The sequence below is a fragment of the Triplophysa dalaica genome, chromosome 7, assembly GCF_015846415.1.
Source record: "Triplophysa dalaica isolate WHDGS20190420 chromosome 7, ASM1584641v1, whole genome shotgun sequence".
Classification (NCBI taxonomy): domain Eukaryota; kingdom Metazoa; phylum Chordata; class Actinopteri; order Cypriniformes; family Nemacheilidae; genus Triplophysa; species Triplophysa dalaica.
Window position 1 is genome coordinate 25,029,644 of NC_079548.1, and position 22,096 is coordinate 25,051,739.

General features: G+C 37.0%; 1 protein-coding gene across 2 annotated transcripts in view; it reads right to left on the reverse strand.

Annotated features, from left to right (window-relative positions):
* The window catches only part of LOC130426665 (uncharacterized), a 29,701-nt gene that overhangs the window by 1,979 nt on the left and 5,626 nt on the right, over positions 1–22,096 (reverse strand). The window contains exons 4-18 of one of the 2 annotated variants that reach the window (XM_056753554.1): positions 19,985–20,083; positions 19,431–19,766; positions 18,565–18,903; positions 17,007–17,093; positions 16,716–16,808; positions 16,461–16,532; positions 15,522–15,635; positions 14,962–15,096; positions 12,803–12,886; positions 12,439–12,537; positions 12,200–12,283; positions 10,774–10,869; positions 9,526–9,624; positions 8,634–8,711; positions 6,910–8,169 (exon numbers count right to left, since the gene is read on the reverse strand). In XM_056753554.1, the coding sequence (XP_056609532.1) occupies positions 8,659–8,711; positions 9,526–9,624; positions 10,774–10,869; positions 12,200–12,283; positions 12,439–12,537; positions 12,803–12,886; positions 14,962–15,096; positions 15,522–15,635; positions 16,461–16,532; positions 16,716–16,808; positions 17,007–17,093; positions 18,565–18,903; positions 19,431–19,766; positions 19,985–20,083 (1,790 nt within the window). In that variant the 3' untranslated portion in view covers positions 6,910–8,169; positions 8,634–8,658. Of the gene's footprint in view, positions 1–6,909; positions 8,170–8,633; positions 8,712–9,525; positions 9,625–10,773; positions 10,870–12,199; positions 12,284–12,438; positions 12,538–12,802; positions 12,887–14,961; positions 15,097–15,521; positions 15,636–16,460; positions 16,533–16,715; positions 16,809–17,006; positions 17,094–18,564; positions 18,904–19,430; positions 19,767–19,984; positions 20,084–22,096 lie in introns of those variants that run through there. The other variant, XM_056753555.1, reaches the window with a different exon arrangement.

A 22,096-nucleotide genomic window follows, 5' to 3' on the forward strand; every position in this document is an offset into this window, starting at 1 on the left:
ATTTTCCCAAATATTCTGGTTTACTCCGAACCCTGCTTTCCTGTAGCTTAGTGATAAGAGCACAACACAAGGTTGTGGGTTATCATATCAGTTACCAGAGCACTGGTAACTAATATGAATTGGGTCCCTGCTATGATAACAGCAACAATCTCAAATATTTACAGAACAAGTGGGAACCCAGTGTTCCTTTAGTTTTCCCTATATCTGTCCTGATAAGTGAACGCAAAACTAAGGCCCTTTCCAGTCGTATGGCAAAGCTATCTAATCTAATACCTTTTAGACGTCACTCTGAGAATGACAGGGGTAAAAAACTTAAAACAGTTACTATTCAACTAGCACTTTTAAACATCCGTTCACTAAAAAACAAATCCTTTTTGGTCAATGACCTCATCACCAGTAACAAACTGGACTTCATGTTTCTAAATGAAACTTGGTTAGATGATAGTTGTAGTGCTACAATCCTCAATGAATCTGCCCCCCCAAACTTTACTTTTATAAATGTTTGCAGAGCTGTTAGGAGAGGTGGAGGAATAGCTGCTCTATTTAAAGATCTCTTTGACTGCAACGGTTGTTGTTTTACTTGGTGACTACCTGTTCTTTGAATACTTGAGTATTGCTTTAAAAGGTGCACCACGCATTCTGTGTACAATTATTTACAGACCTCCTAAATACTCCCCAGTCTTTGTTGATGATTTTTCAGAACTGCTATCAGCTATTTCCTCAGAATGTGACTGCTTTGTTATTGCTGGAGATTTTAATATTCATGTAGACAAGACAGAAAACAACACTGCAAATGAACTTTTAAATGTTTTAAACACTTTTGATCTGATCCAGCATGTGCACGGTCCCAAACACAATCGTGGACACATTCTGGATCTGCTCATTAGAAAAGGTCTAAACATTTCATCCACTATTATTAGAGATGTGGCACTGTCTGATCATTTCTGTATTTTCTTTGATATATCAATCATTCCTGCCACTGAAGATAGACCCGTCTCTATAGAAAAGAGATTCATAAATGAGAACACCAGTGAGCTATTTTTGAATGCTATGTCTTTGTCACCGAGTATATCTTTCAGACTCTATGGATGTTCTCCTCGATAGCTTTAATGCAAAAGTCAAAAATGCTATCGATGCCATTGCTCCAGTAAATGTCAAGGCAATAACTGGCAGGCGTAACACCCTGCAGAAACACACCAGAAGTACAAAGCATGAAAAGAACATGCAGAGAAGCAGAGCGTATGTGGCGAAAAACCAAACTTGAAGTTCACTATAACATCTAGAAAGACAGTCTGCATGGATTCAATGTTGACTTAGGCAAAGCTAGACAAACTTTTTTCTCTAACATTATTAACTCCACATAAATAACACTCGCACCCTTTTTGCTACTGTAGAGAGACTAACAAATCCCCCTAGTCAAGTTCCGAGGGAAATGTCTGATGACAAATGCAATGAGTTTGCAACATTTTTCCTTCAAAAGATCAGTAATATCAGAATGGAAATTGCCAAAGCTCCATGCGCCAGTCAGGTCAGTCTGACTTCAGTACATCAGAAATTAGTTACTTTGTCTGAATTTCAGACAATTGATCTCAAAACCCTGGAGGAAACGGTACAGCATCTTAAGGCATCAACTTGCAGCCTTGACACACTTTCCACATCCTTTTTCAAAAGAGTGTTTAACTGTTTGGAAGCAGATCTCCTAAAAATAGTTAATACCTCACTGCTCTCAGGAACTTTCCCAGAGTCCCTAAAAAATGCATGTGTCAAACCTCTTCTAAAAAAGGGCAATCTAGACAAAACCAAAAAATCTAACTACAGACCAATATCAAATCTTCCTTTTATAGGCAAGATCATTGAAAAGGTTGTCTTCAATCAGCTGACCAAATTCTTGAACTTAAATGGCTACCTGGACAATTATCAGTCTGGCTTCCGTCAGCATCATAGCACAGAGACAGTGCTCATAAAGATAATGAATGATATTCCAGGGATTTCTAGATTGGTACTTAAATGGTTTGGGTCATACCTTAAAGGGAGAGGTTACTATGTGAACATAGGCAACCATAAATCTGACTGGACACCCATGACTTGTGGTGTTCCACAGGGCTCAATTCTTGCTCCGCTCCTCTTCAATTTGTATATGCTCCCACTTGGCCAAATAATCAAAAAGTACCAAATTGCCTACCACAGCTATGCAGATGACACTCAGATCTATCCAGCCCTCTCACCCAATGACTACAGGCCTATTGACTCTCTTTGCCAATGCATTGATGAAATTAACAGCTGAATGTGTCAAAACTTCCTTCAGTTAAATAAAAACAGAATCAGATGTTTTGTCTCAAGCCAAGATTTAGAGAAACTAGTTCATGCTTTCATCACCAGCAGGGTGGATTACTGTAATGGACTCCTTACAGGTCTTCCCAAAAAGACCATCAGACAGCTGCAGCTCATACAGAACGCTGCTGCCAGGATTCTGACCAGAACCAAAAAATCTGAGCGTATCACTCCAATCCTCAGGTCCTTAAACTGGTTACCAGTTAAATTCAGAATCAACTTCAAAGTATTATTAATTGTCTATAAATCACTTAATGGTCTCGGACCTAAATACATCTCAGATATGCTCATTGAATATAAACCAAAGATACTTCTCAGATCGACAGGATCAAGTCAGTTAGAGATAACAAGGGTTCACTCAAAACAGGGCGAGTCAGCGTTTAGTCATTACGCTGGAATCTGCTTCCAGAAGACATCAGATGTTCATCAACAGAAGCTACTTTTAAATCCAGATTAAAAACACACTTGTTTATCTGTGCATTCACAACCTGAGCACTGTGCTGGTTAACATCAACTGCACTTCTATTTCTAATTTATTTTTATTTTGCTCTTATTCTTTAAATTTTTTTAATCAATTGTATTGCTGTTTTACTGTTTCTTAAAAATCTAAAGTTTTTGTGATCTTAAATCATTTGCACTTTAAAGATACATTTTATTTCTTTCTGTCAATCATTTTATGTATAGCACTTTGAATTCACTTGTGTATGAAATGTGCTATATAAATTAACTTGCCTTGCCTTGCCTTGCTTTAGATAAAAGCGTCTGCCAAATGCATAAATGTAAATGTAACTGTTAATGTAATGTAATGTAATACGTGTCGTTTTCTATAAGTGATTCTCTAACTAAAGGGTTTGCTACAGTATTAAAATAGCGATGTGTACAATTACAAAATTATAAAGCAACTTAATAAGCCTGAAATTAACGTTTGATAAGCTTGAGTATCATCTGATCATTTGATAATTCAATTCAATACAACAACCGGGAAAGAAAAAAAACTGTCGATATTTCGTTTTTTCGTTTTTCTTTATGCACATTTTTTCGTGAAAACGACGTTTATCTTCTTATTTCAGCTTGAAACGGGAAATCCAGTAAATTAATAAACCAAATCGCTTATATCGCAAGTCTTCTGCGCGCGCACGCTTTGCGCAATGCACAGTCGCCTTCGGGATCGGCTCTCACTAAATCCTTGGTGTTCCCAGTCTGACGTCATCACGCAACTCTGTTTTTTTAGCAAGTTTAACAATCATATGTAGTTTATATGGTTAGAGTTAGGTTAGGGTTAGTATGTGGGTTAGGGTGAAGTACCGGGATCAAGTCCATGCGATCTTGCGAAACTCGAAATGGATGCATTTACATATGCTTCGTTTGTACTTTTCACTGCCGTTAAAAGAGTCACACTGTGAGAGGACGACATGACGGTGGAAAATATTTAAAAAATATAATATTGGACAATGCCTAACGTTCACATACAATACTTTCCAGAGCTTATGCAGTCGAAGATTGTCAGCATTATTGATTTAATATGTGACATTTAAGTGTTAGCCACAGCAATTGCTAGCCGCAGCAAAAGTGTAAATCCATACATTACGGTTGTCATTTATAAGTAATGTGACGCGAACAGCCCCTCCCTCCGTAACGTCACTCAACAGAATTCATTAGGTTCCCCCAGCAAAAACTACAGTTCTGCTATAGAGTAATTCACAAAATTGTTCAGTTTGTGTTGAAGCTGTGAGGTTTTTATGTGTCATTTGCACTATTACATAACATCAGTTTTACCTAAATTAACCTAGTAAACTGCCAAATGATTGCAGTCAAATGCCTATCAATGGAATAATTTCCTTTATGCAGATTTTGCTTGCATTAGGCTTACTGTTTCTATGGCCTATTTTTCCCACATCTCGTGATATGTCACATTATTTATAAACATTTCATGAATATGAAACATGTACAGCTAAAGACATTGTAAATTATAACTGAATGATCGCATTTGTGAAGAGCGTGATGCCGCGCTCACATAACACGCATGCGCAAAGCTTGCGCGCGCAAAAGTCCGTGCGAAATTAGCCCAAAATGAAAAAACAGTAATTCGGGTCGTTATTTCGTTTTGGTTTGTGTATTTATTGGATTTCCCGTTTTAAGATGAAATTAGAAGAAAACCGTCGTTTTTAAAAAAAAATTGTACATACAGAAAAACGGAAAAACGAAATATCGAAATATTCTTTTCCCGTTTGTTGTATTGACTGGAATAATCAAAAGATCAGATGATACACGGACCTTTAACCATACCGTATTACAAAAAATAATTTCTAACCATAACTGGAGCCAAAACATTAGTGTAACCTACTCCACGTAAATAGTAAAGCATTGAAATTATTTGAGAAATGAAAACGTTATTGGGCGTTTTACCCAGAAAAACACTCTCTTCCTCCATTCACTTTTCTGTGTGTATAGTCGTCTTTTGCTACCATCCAGCGTACAAGGAGGCGTCAGTGTATTTTGTCTGTGTAACCGGTTCTACTCGCCCGAACCAGCGTCGGTCCTCGGGAGACGGGCGGTCTAACGAGGATGCTAAAGACCGCTGTCTGTAGCGTCTGTTCGTCTCTTTTAGTCGGGGAGGGAGGACACTGAACAGCTCGTCACGAGCTGGCCTCCGTTACATATGCAAACTTGTATAAATAAAACAAGGCTACTCACCATCAGCGATCAGCAGCAGTATTGACATAAAAACACAGCTGGTAAAATACATCTTTAAATATACAGAATTAGACAAAACAAACAAGGCTGACATATCAATGTATTATTGCAAGAACAGAGTTCTTCTTCAGACGGGCGTTCATGTTTGGAAGTCGTCGGACTTTTACTTTCAGTTTTGCTTTATTTGTTTCACTTTGTCATGATGGATCGAGTCAGGTCATCAAGAATTATTAAAAGGATGAAATACAGAGAGTTAAATAAATATGTTCTATGAGAACACGCAAACTAAACAATCACAATGTGGATCAATATGAGGAATCATAATGTATTAGAAGTAAAAAACAACAATAGACTTCTGTTCCCACTGTTTTGCGGATACATACTTTGAAAGAGGGGACGAAACAAATGCGGGCATAAACTCAACCGAAGATCAGATAAAGCAGTTATAACTCCATAAAGTTACAATTACATAAAGGTAAATTTACATTCAAATACAGCCTAAAAAAAGCCAGAGCAATCGTATGTCGTGGCAAGCCATTTTACCAACAGAGGGCACTGTAAACACTCTCACTGATTAACTGAAGAACCTGGACGAGACCCGAGCTCTCCATCCACCAGAAAAAGAGTGATTCTTCACTTACATGTAGTCCCATACAAACTACAAAATTAAAGTAGAAAGCAACATAGAATGCCTGCTTAGAAATGAATGTCCATTTTTAACAGCACTTAAAAGTCAATAAAAAAGTAAATACTAATACAGATTCATTAAAAGTGATTGTAATACAGGCTTCAGCCGTTTCAACCCTGAGGCTGGGGACCCACCACTCTTCACATTTTGTATATCTCTTTTATATGACACAGTTAGTTCAATTCATGGATTTCTCACTTAATGAGCTGATGACTTGAATCAGGTGTGATAGATAAGGGAGACATTCAAAATGTGTAGAGGTGGGTTCCCAGGCTCAGGATTGTAAACCACTGGGCTACAGTATATAAGCCTCTAGACTTTACTTTCGATTATTTTCCGGTAGGCCTATTTCGATTCAAAGAGCACAGTGGCTGACAGCAAAAATAGACCAGATACAGGCCTATAGTAATACAGTGGAGGGAAAGCGATTTACTGCCCTTATGGGAAGGCAATACAAGACGCCGCTGGTTTTATGAATGCAGGGATCTTGATGGGGTGTAGGAGTGCAGGAGTATGTGAAAATAAGCCAGTGCAGATCCAGTTATACCCCTGTAGGCAAGCATTAGTACCTTGAGTATGGCCTCCGATATTTTATAATTATAAAAGTCCAAATGAAATAAAAAAGGACAATGAGTCCTCAAAATCTTTAGTTGAAATCTGAAAATGCACTACCCTCCTGTAATGATCTGTTTTAGGTGACGTATGTTGGCGCTTCATCCGTTAACTCCTCCCCTTCAACTCTCAGTCTTCAGTCAGTTCCATTTCAATATGCAACGGCTGTTTTTATACATTAAATTAAATCACAGAGAAAGATGAAAGCAATCCCCACTATTTTTCTCAATAGAAATTCTGTTCCAAGTAAAAACGATCGCAACTTCCGGTACAAGGGGACTTATTTAGTTCTGTTTCAATTAATATAATTTGTATTAAATAAAATAATTATGATTTACAGTGAATTGTCTTAAATTTGATAAAGTTGAGCAATTATATAACAATCATATATTAAATACAGTTTTCTTTACTATATCCATGTTCTATATATACCCAATTTGATTTATATTGAAAACAATCACTAAACAAAATACATATACTGTACAGTACTCAAGCACATCATCCACGGCCATGCAGAGTGGATTATCTGGGTTTTGGTATGTCGTGTAGCGATACAGCTGATGTCCTGTTAAACATTCCTTTATTTATAGAGCTACAATGCTAAACATACACTTAAATACATACAGTTCATGCAAAATACGTTTAAAAAGTGTGTATTTCCATCATTAAATGTGAATATTAATGTTTGAAACATAGAGACAAATACTAAACGGAAGTGGGGAGCATCCATCAGGAAGTCACTCACGGTAACTGAACCGCCGACTTTGCCACCAGTGATCCACCACTTTATGTTAGCTAAGGGTTGGACAGACGGGACAGCTAAATTTGTGCCGCGCAACAGTAGCATTTGCCGAGAGCTGCCGCAACCATAGCGTTTGTTTAGATTAATGTACAATTAAAGGGGCTGTATGACACGGCTAAAATCCAATATTATCATTTGTATTACATTGTGTATGCACATTGTATTAGATCTATGTTTAAAACCACGATACTGTGCATGTTTGTATTTCCTCTTTGCCCCGCCTCTCTGAAACACGCAGATTTTTTACAAAGCACTTCGCGCTGAAAAGCGAGGTGTGCTATGATTGGCCAGTTAACCAGTGCGTAGTGATTGGTTGAATACTGCAAGCGTGTGACGGAAATGTGATGCCTCTTACCATATTCGGAACATCAGGTTCAAAAGCAGTTGTACTGACAAGTACACCCACCTTATACCACGAACTGATGTAAATTTGTGGGGGTGTGGTTACACGAGACGTTTCAGGGAGGTCTGGGTGAGCTTTTGCTTTTAGATGGAATGCATCTTTTGTTCTGACACTTAAATATTTGCAATAGTGTCTAATACTTGCAGGGAGATCTTATAATACATGAAAGACACAGAATAACATGTATTCGAGCCATATGACCCCTTTAAAACCAACTTCAGCTGTCCAACAGGTCTGTAAGTGTCAGAGTTATCATAAAAACAGATACACTGTAAAAACCTCTGCACAGTCTGAAATAACTGGTATTGTTGAAAGTAAATGTAGGAGCCTGATAAAAGTGCTCTGAACTTCATATAACCTAGTATGTCATGTTTAGTTATAACCGTTTTTTTCTAGGTTTAAGGAGGTCAAGCATTTGATATCATGCATACGGATAATGACTCTCAGTACAAATGTTTTGTCCATCATAAGAGTTTTCAATAATCAGTGTGTTAGTGATACTAGATCTAGTAGATGATCATCTTTCATGTTTGTGAGTTTCTTCTTAACTTCTATCAGTCTCTTGTTTGTTCTTTAGAGGATCATTTCATGAGATTCTTGTTACTGGTTTGATTCAGCGGCTGGAGATTCTGTTGTAGTCTGAGTTTGAAACAAGACAAATATAAACAACAACATGCAAAACAGCCACTCCGTCCTTCACATGGAGTTTCCAGAACTGCACAGATGTACTCCTTATCTAAAAATACTTCATGATTTTATATCTCTTTCTTTACTTGTAACAAGTGTTATTACATTATTATGTAAAAAAATACCAGTAGTTATCACCAGTTTGACTCATTGAATGCTTTTGCATACTACTGTTTATAGAAGGGAAGTATGAATATTCTTATTTAGAATGAGAGTCAAGCAAAAACAAGACAGGTTGCATAGCAGAATTGGATTGGTTTGTGTTAAAGAAGTTAGACATCCAGAATGTGCACTGCTTTGGTACTCCAAGATCAGGACTGAGACCCACTGTTTAATGCACTCTCTCTGCTTCTGAAAATCTTTTAATTATGAAAATATGTTCATATATTATGTGCAATCTTACATATGACACTAACCTGAGAGCACTGATTCCTTCTGGACTCATTCAGAAGTTGCAGCTTTCTTACACATTGCTGGAATCTCGTGGTAATTACCTGCCGTACACGATAAACATTTACAATAAACACACATCATGCTTTGGAACAGTTTTGTAAAGGTGTATTCTTATTAAAACTTTGTACAGCCAATGAAATGAACAGTAGTGAGGAAAATATTGCCCACCACAGTGAAACACCATTTCATTTATCATGATGCTCTTACATTATGAATTGGGCCTTTTACTTTTGAAACTTTTGACATTACGATTAGGTTTTACATTAAGCAACAGCCCATAGTAAATATATATTCCAAAAACTATATGTAATCTATATGTATGTCTGGAGCATACATGCAAGAAGTCCATCGTGCTTGCATCTGTCTTTTATACATGTGATCAAACTAAAGACTCTTCGAATAAACAAAGTATGCAATTGCATTCTATATATAGTCAAGATAAAAATGAGATTGACAGAAACTGCGTGTTTGTACATCTGCTCTAACACAAACACCAGCTACTGAATAAAAACAAATTCACAAACATTTGTTTTTATGTTTGTTCTGATTGCCCACAATCAGAAAAATATTTAATAAAACAGTTACTCGTCTGTCAGGGAATGCGGGGTAAGGGAAGAACCCAATTGCAGCCAGTGGAAAAGGGTAATAAACCCGTCGATGACACTCGTCTGAATTTTTTTTATCAGTGTACATGAATCCTCATGTTTGACTTAAGACACTTCAACTAAATCTTCAACAAAATATTTATTTTCTAAAAGGACTAATGTGTAAAATGAAGATACGTATAGGGCCATAAAGATCACTTACTCAAAACACAAATATAAGAAGAACGGAAGAAGTTCAGTTTGTACTCACAGGGTGTGAGAATAATCATAATCAGCACAGATACAGTGAGGAGACTTTCAGAGGAGAACACGATGATCCTCAGATCCCCCACTAGACCTTCTCCATTAACTGAAAATAACAATGAAAATGTATTAGACTGGACACAATTTCTTCACTATCTTTAACAGTTTTCTACAATTGCTATGACCATTTTTTCATTTCTCCAAACACTTTTCCAAAACTCTTAACACAGCAACACACCTAAAACACATAATTGGCAAAACTGTTCATTTCATTGTTATGTCCCTGTGCTGGGTTAGAAGCAGAGGTCACATTTCGGGTTTGGGTCACCATACCTGACAAACAGGTCACTTTTACTTTTACTTTCATAAGATGGACGACTAAATATGTCACTAAAGCAGAAGTTGTTCAGTTCGGTTCCACTCACGCTGCTTTAATGACACATTAGGGAACCGTGCGAACCGTGCGTCTACAAATCAAGATTAAACACTTACAATATAAAGCATTATGCACCAATGTCGTTTTGACTTTTACTATACAGTTCAAACTTCTTATAAGTTACCAATGCAACAAGGGTACACGCTTAATTTAAACACATATTGTTTATCTTACCTCTACATTCTTGCACATTAGGATTTTTATAAGATGCTAGTTTGCACAGCGTCCATAATCCTGTCTTGAAGCTGAAATGGTTTCTTAAATATGGGGCCTAATTTTAAATACATGTAGGTACATCTCAAAAAACCGTGGGTAGTGAACACACACACAGCAAGTGGTGAACACATGTACACCCGGAGCAATGGGCAGCTATCACTGCAGCGCCTGGGGAGCAATAAGCGCTAAGGTGCCTCGCTCAAGGGCACCTCAGTTGTTACCCCCCGGCCCTGAGAATCGAACCTGCAACCTTCTGGTCACGAGTCGGACTCGCGAACGATTACAGGAACGGCACTACAGAACGCCAATGGAGTGTGCCAAGAAATAAACATGGTCGCAGGGATTTACTCCCATCCACACAAAGGAACATGTAGCACATGCGCATTTTCTAGAACATACATTTGTCCCCAAATGACTGAAATAGTCAAACCTGTTTTAGTTGTAAGGTGGATGTCCACATACTTTTATCTGTATATTGACAGTTTATTATAATTTAGATTGGATCTTATAAGGTGTGAAAATATGTTCTTCTAGTTTAACTAAATACTACATAAATAAAAATATATAAAATAAAGTACAGTATAAAGTGTTGCGTTTACTCACGAGTTTTCAGTGTCAGCTCAGTCATCAGTCCAACAGCGCTGATTAAAATAACACCGACTGATCCAAACACATACACGATGGTAATACGGCTGAAACCTGTAAACGAACACGATTTGATGTCATCATTAAAATTACAATGTTTGACTGCCTTCAAATACAAATCACAGTCTTGTTCCTACAATGACAATAGACAGAGCCTGACTTCTGTGGTTGTTGAATGTTTACTTGTTCACACGTGAACACTTTTACTCATGAGAGATCTTCCTGAGGGCTGATCCCAATACCCACTTTTTTTATCACTTCATCTTTAGATGAATAAAGCTTTATGCAAGGGAAAATTTATTATATATTATATTGTCTATTATATACTTACTGTATATAGAGTATTCATTTCTTGCGAGTGAAAACCACACGTGTGGGAATTAGTACAGGCCTAGAAACTGCTTATTTTGCTACACTTACATACTTTCACGAATTTACATTGTTTTCATCAAAGCGTTTTGTACGCCATTAAAATTCATACATGGAGTTAGTTTGTGATAATTGTACATCATCCTTTTTGAAGCTTCATAGATACTCTATCTGCAGGTTTATGCTTTATTATATCAGAATAATAAGACTGATTCCTGTTTTAGTATAATACGCAGCTCCTCGTCTACGCTTATGTTATATTTAGACTTGACTGCTGAAACGCTTTAATGAGCGGTTTTCCAGACAACATAACTAGTCTCTTTAGCTGATCCAGAACACATTAGCATGTCTTGTCTTCAAAAAAAAACACAAGCCCACAGTCCTCCTCATCTCACTCTAGTGGTAAAATATCGAGAGAGCGCAATTTCAAAAAGCACTGATGGGAATGGACATTTCTGCAGGTGATTTACTAACAATGCATACACAGTATTTAAAACACGATGGAATATCTCATTCTCGTGATGACCAACGCAATCTAGTTAGAGCAACCCAAATTTTACACCCAAATTATTTTTTTATTTTTGTTTAATCTCAATGTAGTTGTCTTATGTTTCTGTTTTTTTCTCTTGCTTTAGTGATTTGGGATTGCGTCATTAAAATGGAAATAATGCAATCCAGAATAAACAAAACTTGACTGATGAAAAATACTGCAATAATTTCATATAGAACACTGTTTTGTGCAATGAATGGAGAGTGAATACTTTCACAATTGTACATTTCATGTCCTCAAAAGTTGAGTGGTAGTCAAAGCATTAACACTAACATTTACACACAAACACACACGTAGAAAATGTCTCCTGCAACAGATTCCTTGGTGAAGGAGAGCACAATGAGAGCAAATGATTAATATTTTAACAAGATGTAAAAACCATAAGGGTTTTGTAGACAATAAAGAGAGCTGATAATCGATAAAACAATATACAGAGGAGACCAAAGCAGATTGTTAATACTGTACCCCAATCCTGAAATGAGTATAAACAATTCCAAGCCGTCCATATTAGTTGTAGAAATCCAATCGTACAGGCCCATCCAATACAATCTGTACACAGAGAAATAAAACAATACCATCACCTTCATTATTACATCTAAAATCGATTTATTTTGCCACTTGTTTTAAACAAGAGACAAATGTGGAGAATGTTAAGCTACTGTATAAAGTTGTTTGTTCCTAACGTTTTAAAAGCATGATCTCACCTTTCTCATTTTGCAGTGCTACGATGTAGAAATAGATCAGCACTGAATTCATGAAACACATTAAAATCATCCACATTGATCTCATGACCAAAGGTGAACCTGAAAAACAAAAAAACATTAACGGAGTTAAACTTCAACAATATGAAGAAAAGACCCTTTAAAATCATTATCTAACACATGTCCAAAGCAAATGAACATATATGATCATGCTGAAATACTGGAGCTGGAAATATTTCTAGTTTTATTGAACGCAACATCCAAAGTCAAAGATTCATGAAGGCTAATGACACATGCAATTTAATATATAATCAAGTAACTATTTCTGAATTTATAACAGGGATCAGATAAAAATTCACACACTTACAACCCAAATCGTCCCCACACACAATATTCCAATTGTATCTGGTCGCTGATGTTATGACAGGTAAAAGTGCAACAATGAAGGAACCTGACAACAGCAGAGCAATTCTATTAAAATACATTTTACTGGCAGACACACAGATGACACATCAGTTTAAATGCAAGAGGATCACTTATATTGTATTTACAGTAATAACACAAAACTGAATATAATAGAATCACTTGGACAAAAAGCAACATCAATTGAGAGGGCAAATTTCACTTGACAGGCCAATAATCTTATACAGGATTAGGAGTTAAATGTTTAAACCATAAACTGTCAGTCACAACATTATAACACCTACATAATATCATCTATATACTCCTGGTTTGCCGGAGGAACTCGGATGTGTCCAGGCATGACTTTTTCAAGACCTCTGAACGTGTCTTGTGGTATCTGACACCATGCCATTAGCTGCAGGTCCTTTATGTCCTGACAGTTACGAGATTGGACTTCAATGGATCATATTTGTTGATACGTCACATTCCATATTTGCATACATAATGTTTCTCAAACCATTCCTGAACAATATATGTAGTGCGGCAGGAGCATATTTGTCCTGCTGAAAGAGACCACGTCCATCAGAGAACACCATTGCATTGATTGGTGTACATGGCCTGGAAAATTGTTTGGGAAGGTAGAGTATCTACATGAGTGTTATGAACGTCTCTGTTTCGCAGGCGTACGCCTCACCAGCTGCCGGTCTCACCTGCTGGTAACAAGTAAGACTCAGGCTGAGTTTGTCAGACTAGGCTTCATGTTTCAGTTCTGAGCCACACCTACCCATTGTAGACGTTTTCAAGAGTGGACAGGAGTAATTGTGGTTTCTGACAGGTGAGATGAATAACATTGATTACATGGTTATAACAGCACCTGTCCTGTCCGGGTGGGATATATTAGGCAGCCAGTAGAAATAAGGCAAGCAGGGGAAATAAGTAAGATTAATGTGATTTTTAATTGGGGTCAGATCATCCAAAACAGTAAGTCTTGTGTGCTCTTAGGATTGCTAGTACCTGTCAAAAGTGGTGCAAGAAAGGACAACCGGTGAACCGATGACAGGCTCATGAGTGCCCTGGGTGTTATTGATGTACATTAGTAGTGAAGTCTAGCCCGAATGGACCGATCACACAGAAGAACTACTGTACTGTAGCTCAAATTGCTGAAAAACTTAATGCTACAGTGATTTAATGTTGTGGCTGGTAAGAGTAAGAGTTTAACCTAATGGAAATAATTTTCCTTCACATAAATTAAGAGAATAAATTAATTTGATGAGTTCTAAATGGACAATTTTACACACTTCTCTTAAAATTTTCCTTGGACTGTCTTAGACGGTGTCCACACTGGATGATACAGGATGTGTGTAACAAATCTCAATAAAAGGAAGGAAGGAGGCGGGAACCGGCAAACATTTAAAACATTTAATAAAGTAATAACAGCCGGCGGCCCCTCACGGACGACCGCCGGCGAACAAAACACAATAACATAAACATAAATACAAACACAAGTTCGGGCCCGGTCCTCTCTCTTCGACGGTCCGGTCGCTAGTTCCTTTTATATGCTCCCATCTCCTACGTGATTCGAGCCCGGTGTGCGCACAGCTGGCGCTAATTCACAATTACGAACCACGGTCTCGACCCGTCTACTCTACTACATAGTGACACGACAAAACACAATAAAATTCGCCGTGGCATGACAATCCCATTAGAAAAAGCCATGTGTGGTGTCATGTCGCACCGGTCACATCCATTGTGTAGACAGGTTGATATTAATCTATTGATAATCGAATGATGATAAACGTAGTATTGCAGAAAAAAAAAACGTAAGATTGTAAAAGATGACGTTCTGTTCATCTAAACGTTTGTGTGTCGTAAATAGACCCTACCTAACTTACATTTCAAACTTAATTCAATTTACTTTTTAATTTGCAACTTCTAGTGAATCATTCATGCTTTTCATATTATACTTTAGTGTTATGAAAAGATATTTGGCTTTAGAATCACCATGAGTTCTGAATCTCTAAATTATCTTCAGGACCGTTTTTTCAATTGATTTGATTTTAAAGATTCTTTTTTCCTTCTTTGTTTTTCTCATGATGAATTAATTGTTAATAAAGGTGATCTCACCTCCTCTTGCTGATGCGAATGTGAAGAAAAGAAGGACGAATTGTAATGATGGTAGAACATAAAAGAGTACAGCAGCCACAAGACCAAATATAGCTCTTAGCTGATCACTGATTTTCCCAGAGATTTCACACAACGCTGTATCAGAAAAACACAACAATAATGTGTATTAAAGTATTAAAGTGTTGTGAATTAATGTCAATACATATAGGAAAACATGGTAAGAAGCATTTTTTTATCAATATCAGCTTCATCAAAGAGAAACACTATTATTTAAATTCATGTGTTACCGGTAAGTTCATATGAAAAAGTTAGGACACCGTATTAAATTTTATGTTTTTACTGTGCCATTCACTGTCTATGATCACCAACAGTATGTTGCTACGAAAGAAATTGTGTGACAATTTTATTAGTGCCTTTATATTGTTTCAAACATAGACAATTTCATTTAATAAAGCATGATTTTATAACATGTGTTTTAAATTACTACAAAATGTACGACATAGTTACTACATAATTACGACAAACTGGTGTAATGTAAGGTATCACAGAAACATACTTACTGTAAATGATGTAGGCGAGGCATAAAAGAAGCACTATTATAAAAAGCACAATTGTCATGACTCTATCAAATGCAGAGTAATTCAGACTTTTCTCCAATGCAGGTTTGATAAGAACTGGAAAATATAAATAACATCAGCACAGCTAAAATATATGTATACACCGGGATTACAAATCATAACACAAATTTAAAGAGTAAGTAACATGTGATTTTTAAGGTCTTACTTTGGTTTATGGAGTTTCCAACAACACGTTTATGTACACAGAAGGTGTAAAAATACTATTATGTCGTAATTATAGCAGTTATAATAACCTTACTTTTTGATTGACTCTCAAATGATTCGTTCTGTGATTCATCCGTCTAATCCCCTCCTATCCGCTAGACTAGTGTCATGTGATTGGTTTGATGGTGTAGTCTGCTGTGATTGGTCAAACGCTTCGTAACGAGAGCTGTGAGAGAACGACGTGAGGCCGTGACGCAAGTGATAATGAGAGTGAGCTGTGTGTTGTACCGGCATCGAGATCGGAAGCATAAAAGTACGAGTTATAGGAGTGTAGGACGAGAGAGGACCAGGCCTGGATTTTATGTTATGTTGTATTATGTTTGTCTGGCCGGCAGTCGACCGCAAGGGAGCTGCTGGTATTTTACTTTTGTTTTGTGGTTTGTTTATTTTTTATTAAAAGTTGTTGACATTCATTTGTTGCAAATGTAATGCATACCATCATTGCTAGATTACGGTTTACAGGTGGTTGGATATGTGTATAGATAGATAGACATTGAGGGGATTTGACCTTACCAGTTTGAGCCCGAGTCTGACGAAGAAACATATTGTGTTCCTGTATTTTACAGAACATTTCGACTATAGGGCTACTGCAAATGACACTTAAAACATCCACAAAAACATGATAATAATTACTAAGTGGTATTTGCATTCGCTTACCTGAATAAAGAACAGTTGTGAAAGAAATATAATATGTATTCAAACTCCAATTTAAAAGTGTTTTGATTGTGCCTGTAAAAGATGATAAAATATGTCATGATTAAAAAATTATATCATGTAAGGCCAAAAAGCATTGAAATTGACATTCTAATTTACTCAGAATTTTATTTAAAAAAGTCAGTGGAAAACCACTGACAAAGATTATCTGGATTTCATAATTTATTTGATCTTTCCTGATAAAGAAGTGAATCATACCTTTAAACTGTTCTTTATATGGAGCCACAAAAAGCAGCATGAGAGGTCTAAGAACATAAAGAGCACAGGAGAAGACTGTCTCATACACAGATCCTGAAACACAAACACACACAATAACAATTCGCTGATGTATAAACAAAACAAAAATGTTACAAGTATGGAAATACTTCACATTACATAAAACATTAACAGAATGACAAAATTAAGGTTGAACACTGTTGAACAATGTTTCAAAAGTATTACCCAGTGATGTGAAACAGATTAAGAGATATGAAGATTATAAACACTGACCTTCAGAAACACCCCAGAAGACAAAAGCAAAAAACATGATGAGATTTGGACAAACAACCAGAAACATCTGAAGACGAAGAACTCTGTCTAGAAAGATAATCATAAATAATAACATTGGTTAATTGGTTAATACAAATTGGTTAAATGTAGTCTAAACACCTAAACAGAAGATCAAATCTAGATGCATCATGAGTAGCAAGACTGATGTTGGTTCATTTGTGTTACATGCGCTCACGCACGCACACAAAATATGTTATGACGTGATTAAAGGTGCCATTTAGTTTTAAATTGAATAAATTCTTAGACAATGTGACATTGAATTGTATAGTTTTTTTATAAATTCACTGTATCTGATTTATCAGAAATTAAGCACTAAGCACCTGTAAAATCAGACATACTCACACAGCTTCATACGATACACAGAAAGACGTTAAATAATATTCCGAAATTGTGTATAAATCATAGTAGTTAAAAGAATGTAAATACAATGTTTGTTTAGTAAGGGAATTGCATTACAATTACATCTCCATTTTGAGTGCTTTGTATGTTTGTAAGTGAAATCAAAGATGGAACCAGTTTTTTCAATTTCACTTGATGGAACCACTGTGATCTTCCATACAGAGCAAGCATCATCTGCCATAAGATCTGTGCATCAGATGGAAATAAAAGAGCGATTCATTGTGACATCTGGATACCACAACAAGAGAAGAGCTTCCAAGAAAGCTGCTCAAATTCTCTTTATGGAGTTGAGGAAAGGGTGGTGGAGAACGTATGACTTATAATTGTGATCAAAGCTCATGATAATTTTTACATATTTAATGAAGAAAAGTGTTAAATAATATTTGAATTCATTGAATCCACTACATTTGGTCCTAAACTGGTTTCAGCTGGTGTGGAACAGTCTTAAACCAGCTAAGGACCAGTACATGACCAGTTTAGGTTCATCTTAAACAAGCACACGACAAGCTTAAACCAGCACAAACCAGCATCAAAACATAACTAACCCATACTGTTTTTTTCAACATGGAGATGCTATGAATTAATAAAAAGATTGTGACAAAATAAAAGAGAATATGCAGAATTTTGGCTAAACATTTAACACATTTATTTTATAAACAATTAAAAATCCAAAACAAAAACCGTCAAAGAAGCAGCGTAACAAAAACTATGCATGGGAGGTCGGGGGCTCTCGAGGGAAAGAAAGACGTTCTTTTTATTTGGAGAGAAAACGGCACGCCCAGGTGTTATCAATCTCCGCTACGGACTGCAACACCCACTGAATCACAAGAACAACTCCAATGATCCCATTGACAACATCAGCCGCAGGTGAACTAAAGCGTACCCCCACACTGAATAACCACTCAAAATGAGAAAAGGAAAAATAACCAATAGCAGGTCCAAAACCTACCCAACAATTATAACAGTATAACCGTACAACCAAAAACTTTCTCCTATCAAACTGAGAACCACAATGCACACATAGACAAACACAAAATAAATTCAACTCATGTATTTATTGAACCAACAATAATCTATTCCATATTTATCTGTGGCTTACCTAGTAGTCTCAGTTCCAATGTTGTGGTGACAGACAACACATTACATTTTCCCCTGTAGACTTCACATGTGTATTCTCCTTCATCTTGAGCTGTCACATTCTTCAACAGGAGAGAGAAAATTCCATGTTTAATGTCGTCAGTGGAGAAATGAGCTCTGCCAGAATAACTCTTGGATCTCTCGTCTTGATAAACAAACATTGGACTTTCAGAGTCAGATTTTTTCCATTCCACCTTCAGTCCTTCTGCTGTTAAGGGTTTGTCATTAACACAGGGCAAAAGTACTGAAGCTCCCAGAGGAACAACCATACTCCATGAATAATCCACTCTGACATCTGAACCTGAAAAAGACATTCAATGTAAGATCATTTAAAATAAAATAAAAATATTACACAATAATGTTTACTCCTCTGACAATATGATGTTAACACTGCTGTATATACTGAACAATATCATCCTTATTGAAGCATCTGCTACTCTACAATTTAGAGAAAGATTGAGATTTGTTACAGAACTTCGAGCAAATGTGCTTATATGAAAATTATCGCAAAGATTAAAGCTTTTTCAGTCAAATGAAGGCTGCTCAGGGTCAGATCAACTTCTTCACTGGTTCAGTTTAACTTTCAGATATCCAACATAAGCACACACAAACACATCCTCATCTCAACAACATCACAAGATGACAACAGAGAAAACATCTACTGTCCAAACATACAAACTCACATTTCACTCTTTCATACTACAGTGCTGTATACGGCAACATTTATAAGTAGACAAAATTAAATTTGTTTTACTGTCTGGATCCCCACAGTGAATACTCATGTTCTTTAAGTTACAGAAAGAGCTGTTTAAATATCTGCAGACTTACCATCTTCATAATATTCCAAATTTACACTGACTGACAACACAGATCTGTGTCCACTGTGAACTGTACATGTGTATCGTCCCTTATCTTCAGTTCTCACATTCTTCAACAGGAGAGAGAAATTTCCAAGTGTGAAGTCACCACAGAGGAAATTTGCTCTATCAGAAAAACTTGCTGGATGCTGAACCTCTCCATCTTCAAATACACACAATGGATCCTTTAAACCGGATTTACTCCATTTCACCTTCTTTACATCTGCTGGTAAGTATTTGTTATTGAAACACGGCAGAACCGCTGAAGCTCCCAGAGGAACCCAATAATAACCTTCCAGATGGAGCCCTGCAAGAGATGTCATTTCATTTTAATGAAAAAATAGTTTGGAAAATAACATCTATTTTTACATAATAATCACGGAAATGTTTCATGTGTTTAATTGTTCATTAGGACTGTAGATTTAGAACTGTGGACTTTAGTAGTCAAATTGTCTCAGGTGTCTTTTTTGTCAAAACAAATGACTTGTAACTCACTGAAGTGGAGAATGTTTCATGTAAACAAACCTGTTTGTGGTCTGCAGTAGATAAGAGAGAAGAACAGAAGAGCAGATCCACATGCGAAAATACAGAGAATCAACACCATTATGTGTAAAGAAGAGAAACCTGTAACACACACAAAAACACACACTAGATATAATGAATGTTGTCTTACGAATGTCATAAGTGCAGAAATAAATTTTACACAAACTAAATGTCAATACATCACACCGTATTCACACAGAGAGCACAATTTTGTAAAACATGTCATTAGATCCATTAGATTTTTTTTAAAGAAATCCTCAATAATGAAATGTATGGGGGGGGAATAATATTGTATTCATCCTAAAAACACAAAATGCAAAAATGTGGGCATTTTAAAATCAACATACTTTTTGAAACAAATTAAACTTCTATTTGAATGAATTATATTTTGCAGTAATAAACTCTGTGTAAACACTGCAAAATGTTTTGTCACAAACTCAACTAACAGGCAGTAATTGAAAAAATATATACTTTCTGCTTTCTTACAGCTGCATCTTTTTATAAAGAGCTATTTTTCTCTATGTGCTTTTGCATAGTGCTAGCAGAGCTTTGCGATATTATTTATTAGTTTTACATAGTCGCAATGGTTTAATTTCTATCCAAGATTTTCTCAAGATATGAACTGCTGAACATTGGGCACCACAAACCATCTGATCTTTTACCGGTTTTTGATTATTCAGACGTTTTATTTAACATTGTAGTCGGAAGTGCTCCAGGTGCAGTGCATGTTTCTTTCCTGTTTCAAGCGCTCCACCATAATACCCATTCCAAAGAAACCTCAAATCACAGGACTGAATGACTACAGATCCATCACTCTCACATCTGTGGTCATGAAGTCATTCGAGAGACTGGTATTGTCTTATCTGAAGGACATCACAGAACCCTAACTGGACAAGAGCAAACAGATCTGTTGAGATTGCAGTTAACATGGGGCTGCATTTTGTCCTGAAACATCTGGATAGACCAAGGACCTATGTAAGGATCCTGTTTGTGGTCTTCAGCTCGGCTTTCAACACCATCATGTCATCACTGCTCCAGACAAAGTTAACCCAGCTATCTGTTCCTATCTGTAACCATCACATCATCCTGTCCACCCTCAAGGCAATGGGGGTCTCTGGAATGGTGCTACAATGGTTCAGGTCTTACCTCTCGGGTAGGTCCTTTAGAGTATCTCGGAGAGGTGAGGTGTCGGAGTCCCATCATCTCGACACAGGTGTGCCTCAGGGCTCAGTGCTTGGTCCGTTGCTATTCTCTGTATACATGACATCCCTTGGCTCTGTCATTAGGAAACATGGCTTTTCCTATCACTGCTATGCGGATGATACTCAACTCTGCGTGTCTTTTCGCCCTGACGATCCGACTGTCTCTGCACGCATCTCAGCTTGCCAGCCGAATGCTGCGGCAAGAGTTATCTTTAATGAACCAAAGAGAGCACACGTCACTCCTCTACTCATTAAGCTACATTGGCTTCCCGTAGTTGCTCGCATCAAATTCAAGACTTTGCTCCTGGCCTACAAGACCACTACTGGTTCGGCACCACCTTATCTTAAATCGCTAATGCAGACGTATGTACCCGCCAGATCCCTACGCTCTGCAAAGCGTAGTGGTGCCATCCCATAAAGGTAAAAAATCTCTCTCGCGCACCTTCTCCGGATCTGTTCCACCTATGTGGAATGATCTGCCCACTGCTACAAGATCTGCAGATTCTGTAGCCATCTTTAAGAAACGCCTGAAAACACATCTCTTCCGCCAACATCTGACTGATCTGTTCTGACTCTTTTCTTCTCTACTCTACTCTTAAAAAAAAAAATGTATGAATGAATGGTTCCGTATACTGTGTTAGGCTATATGAGACTAGTCTTCTTTTTGATTGCACTTATGCTTTTGTTGTACTTATGCTGTCCTAATTGCTTCCATTATCTACCCCACTTGTAAGTCGCTTTGGATAAAAGCGTCTGCTAAATGACTAAATGTAAATGTTCCTGGCTCAATCTGTCAGTGGATCACCATGGTGATGAATCTGCTTACAGACAGGAGGTCGAGCAGCTGTCTGTCTGGTGCAGTCATAACAACTTGGAGCTGAACACGCTTAAA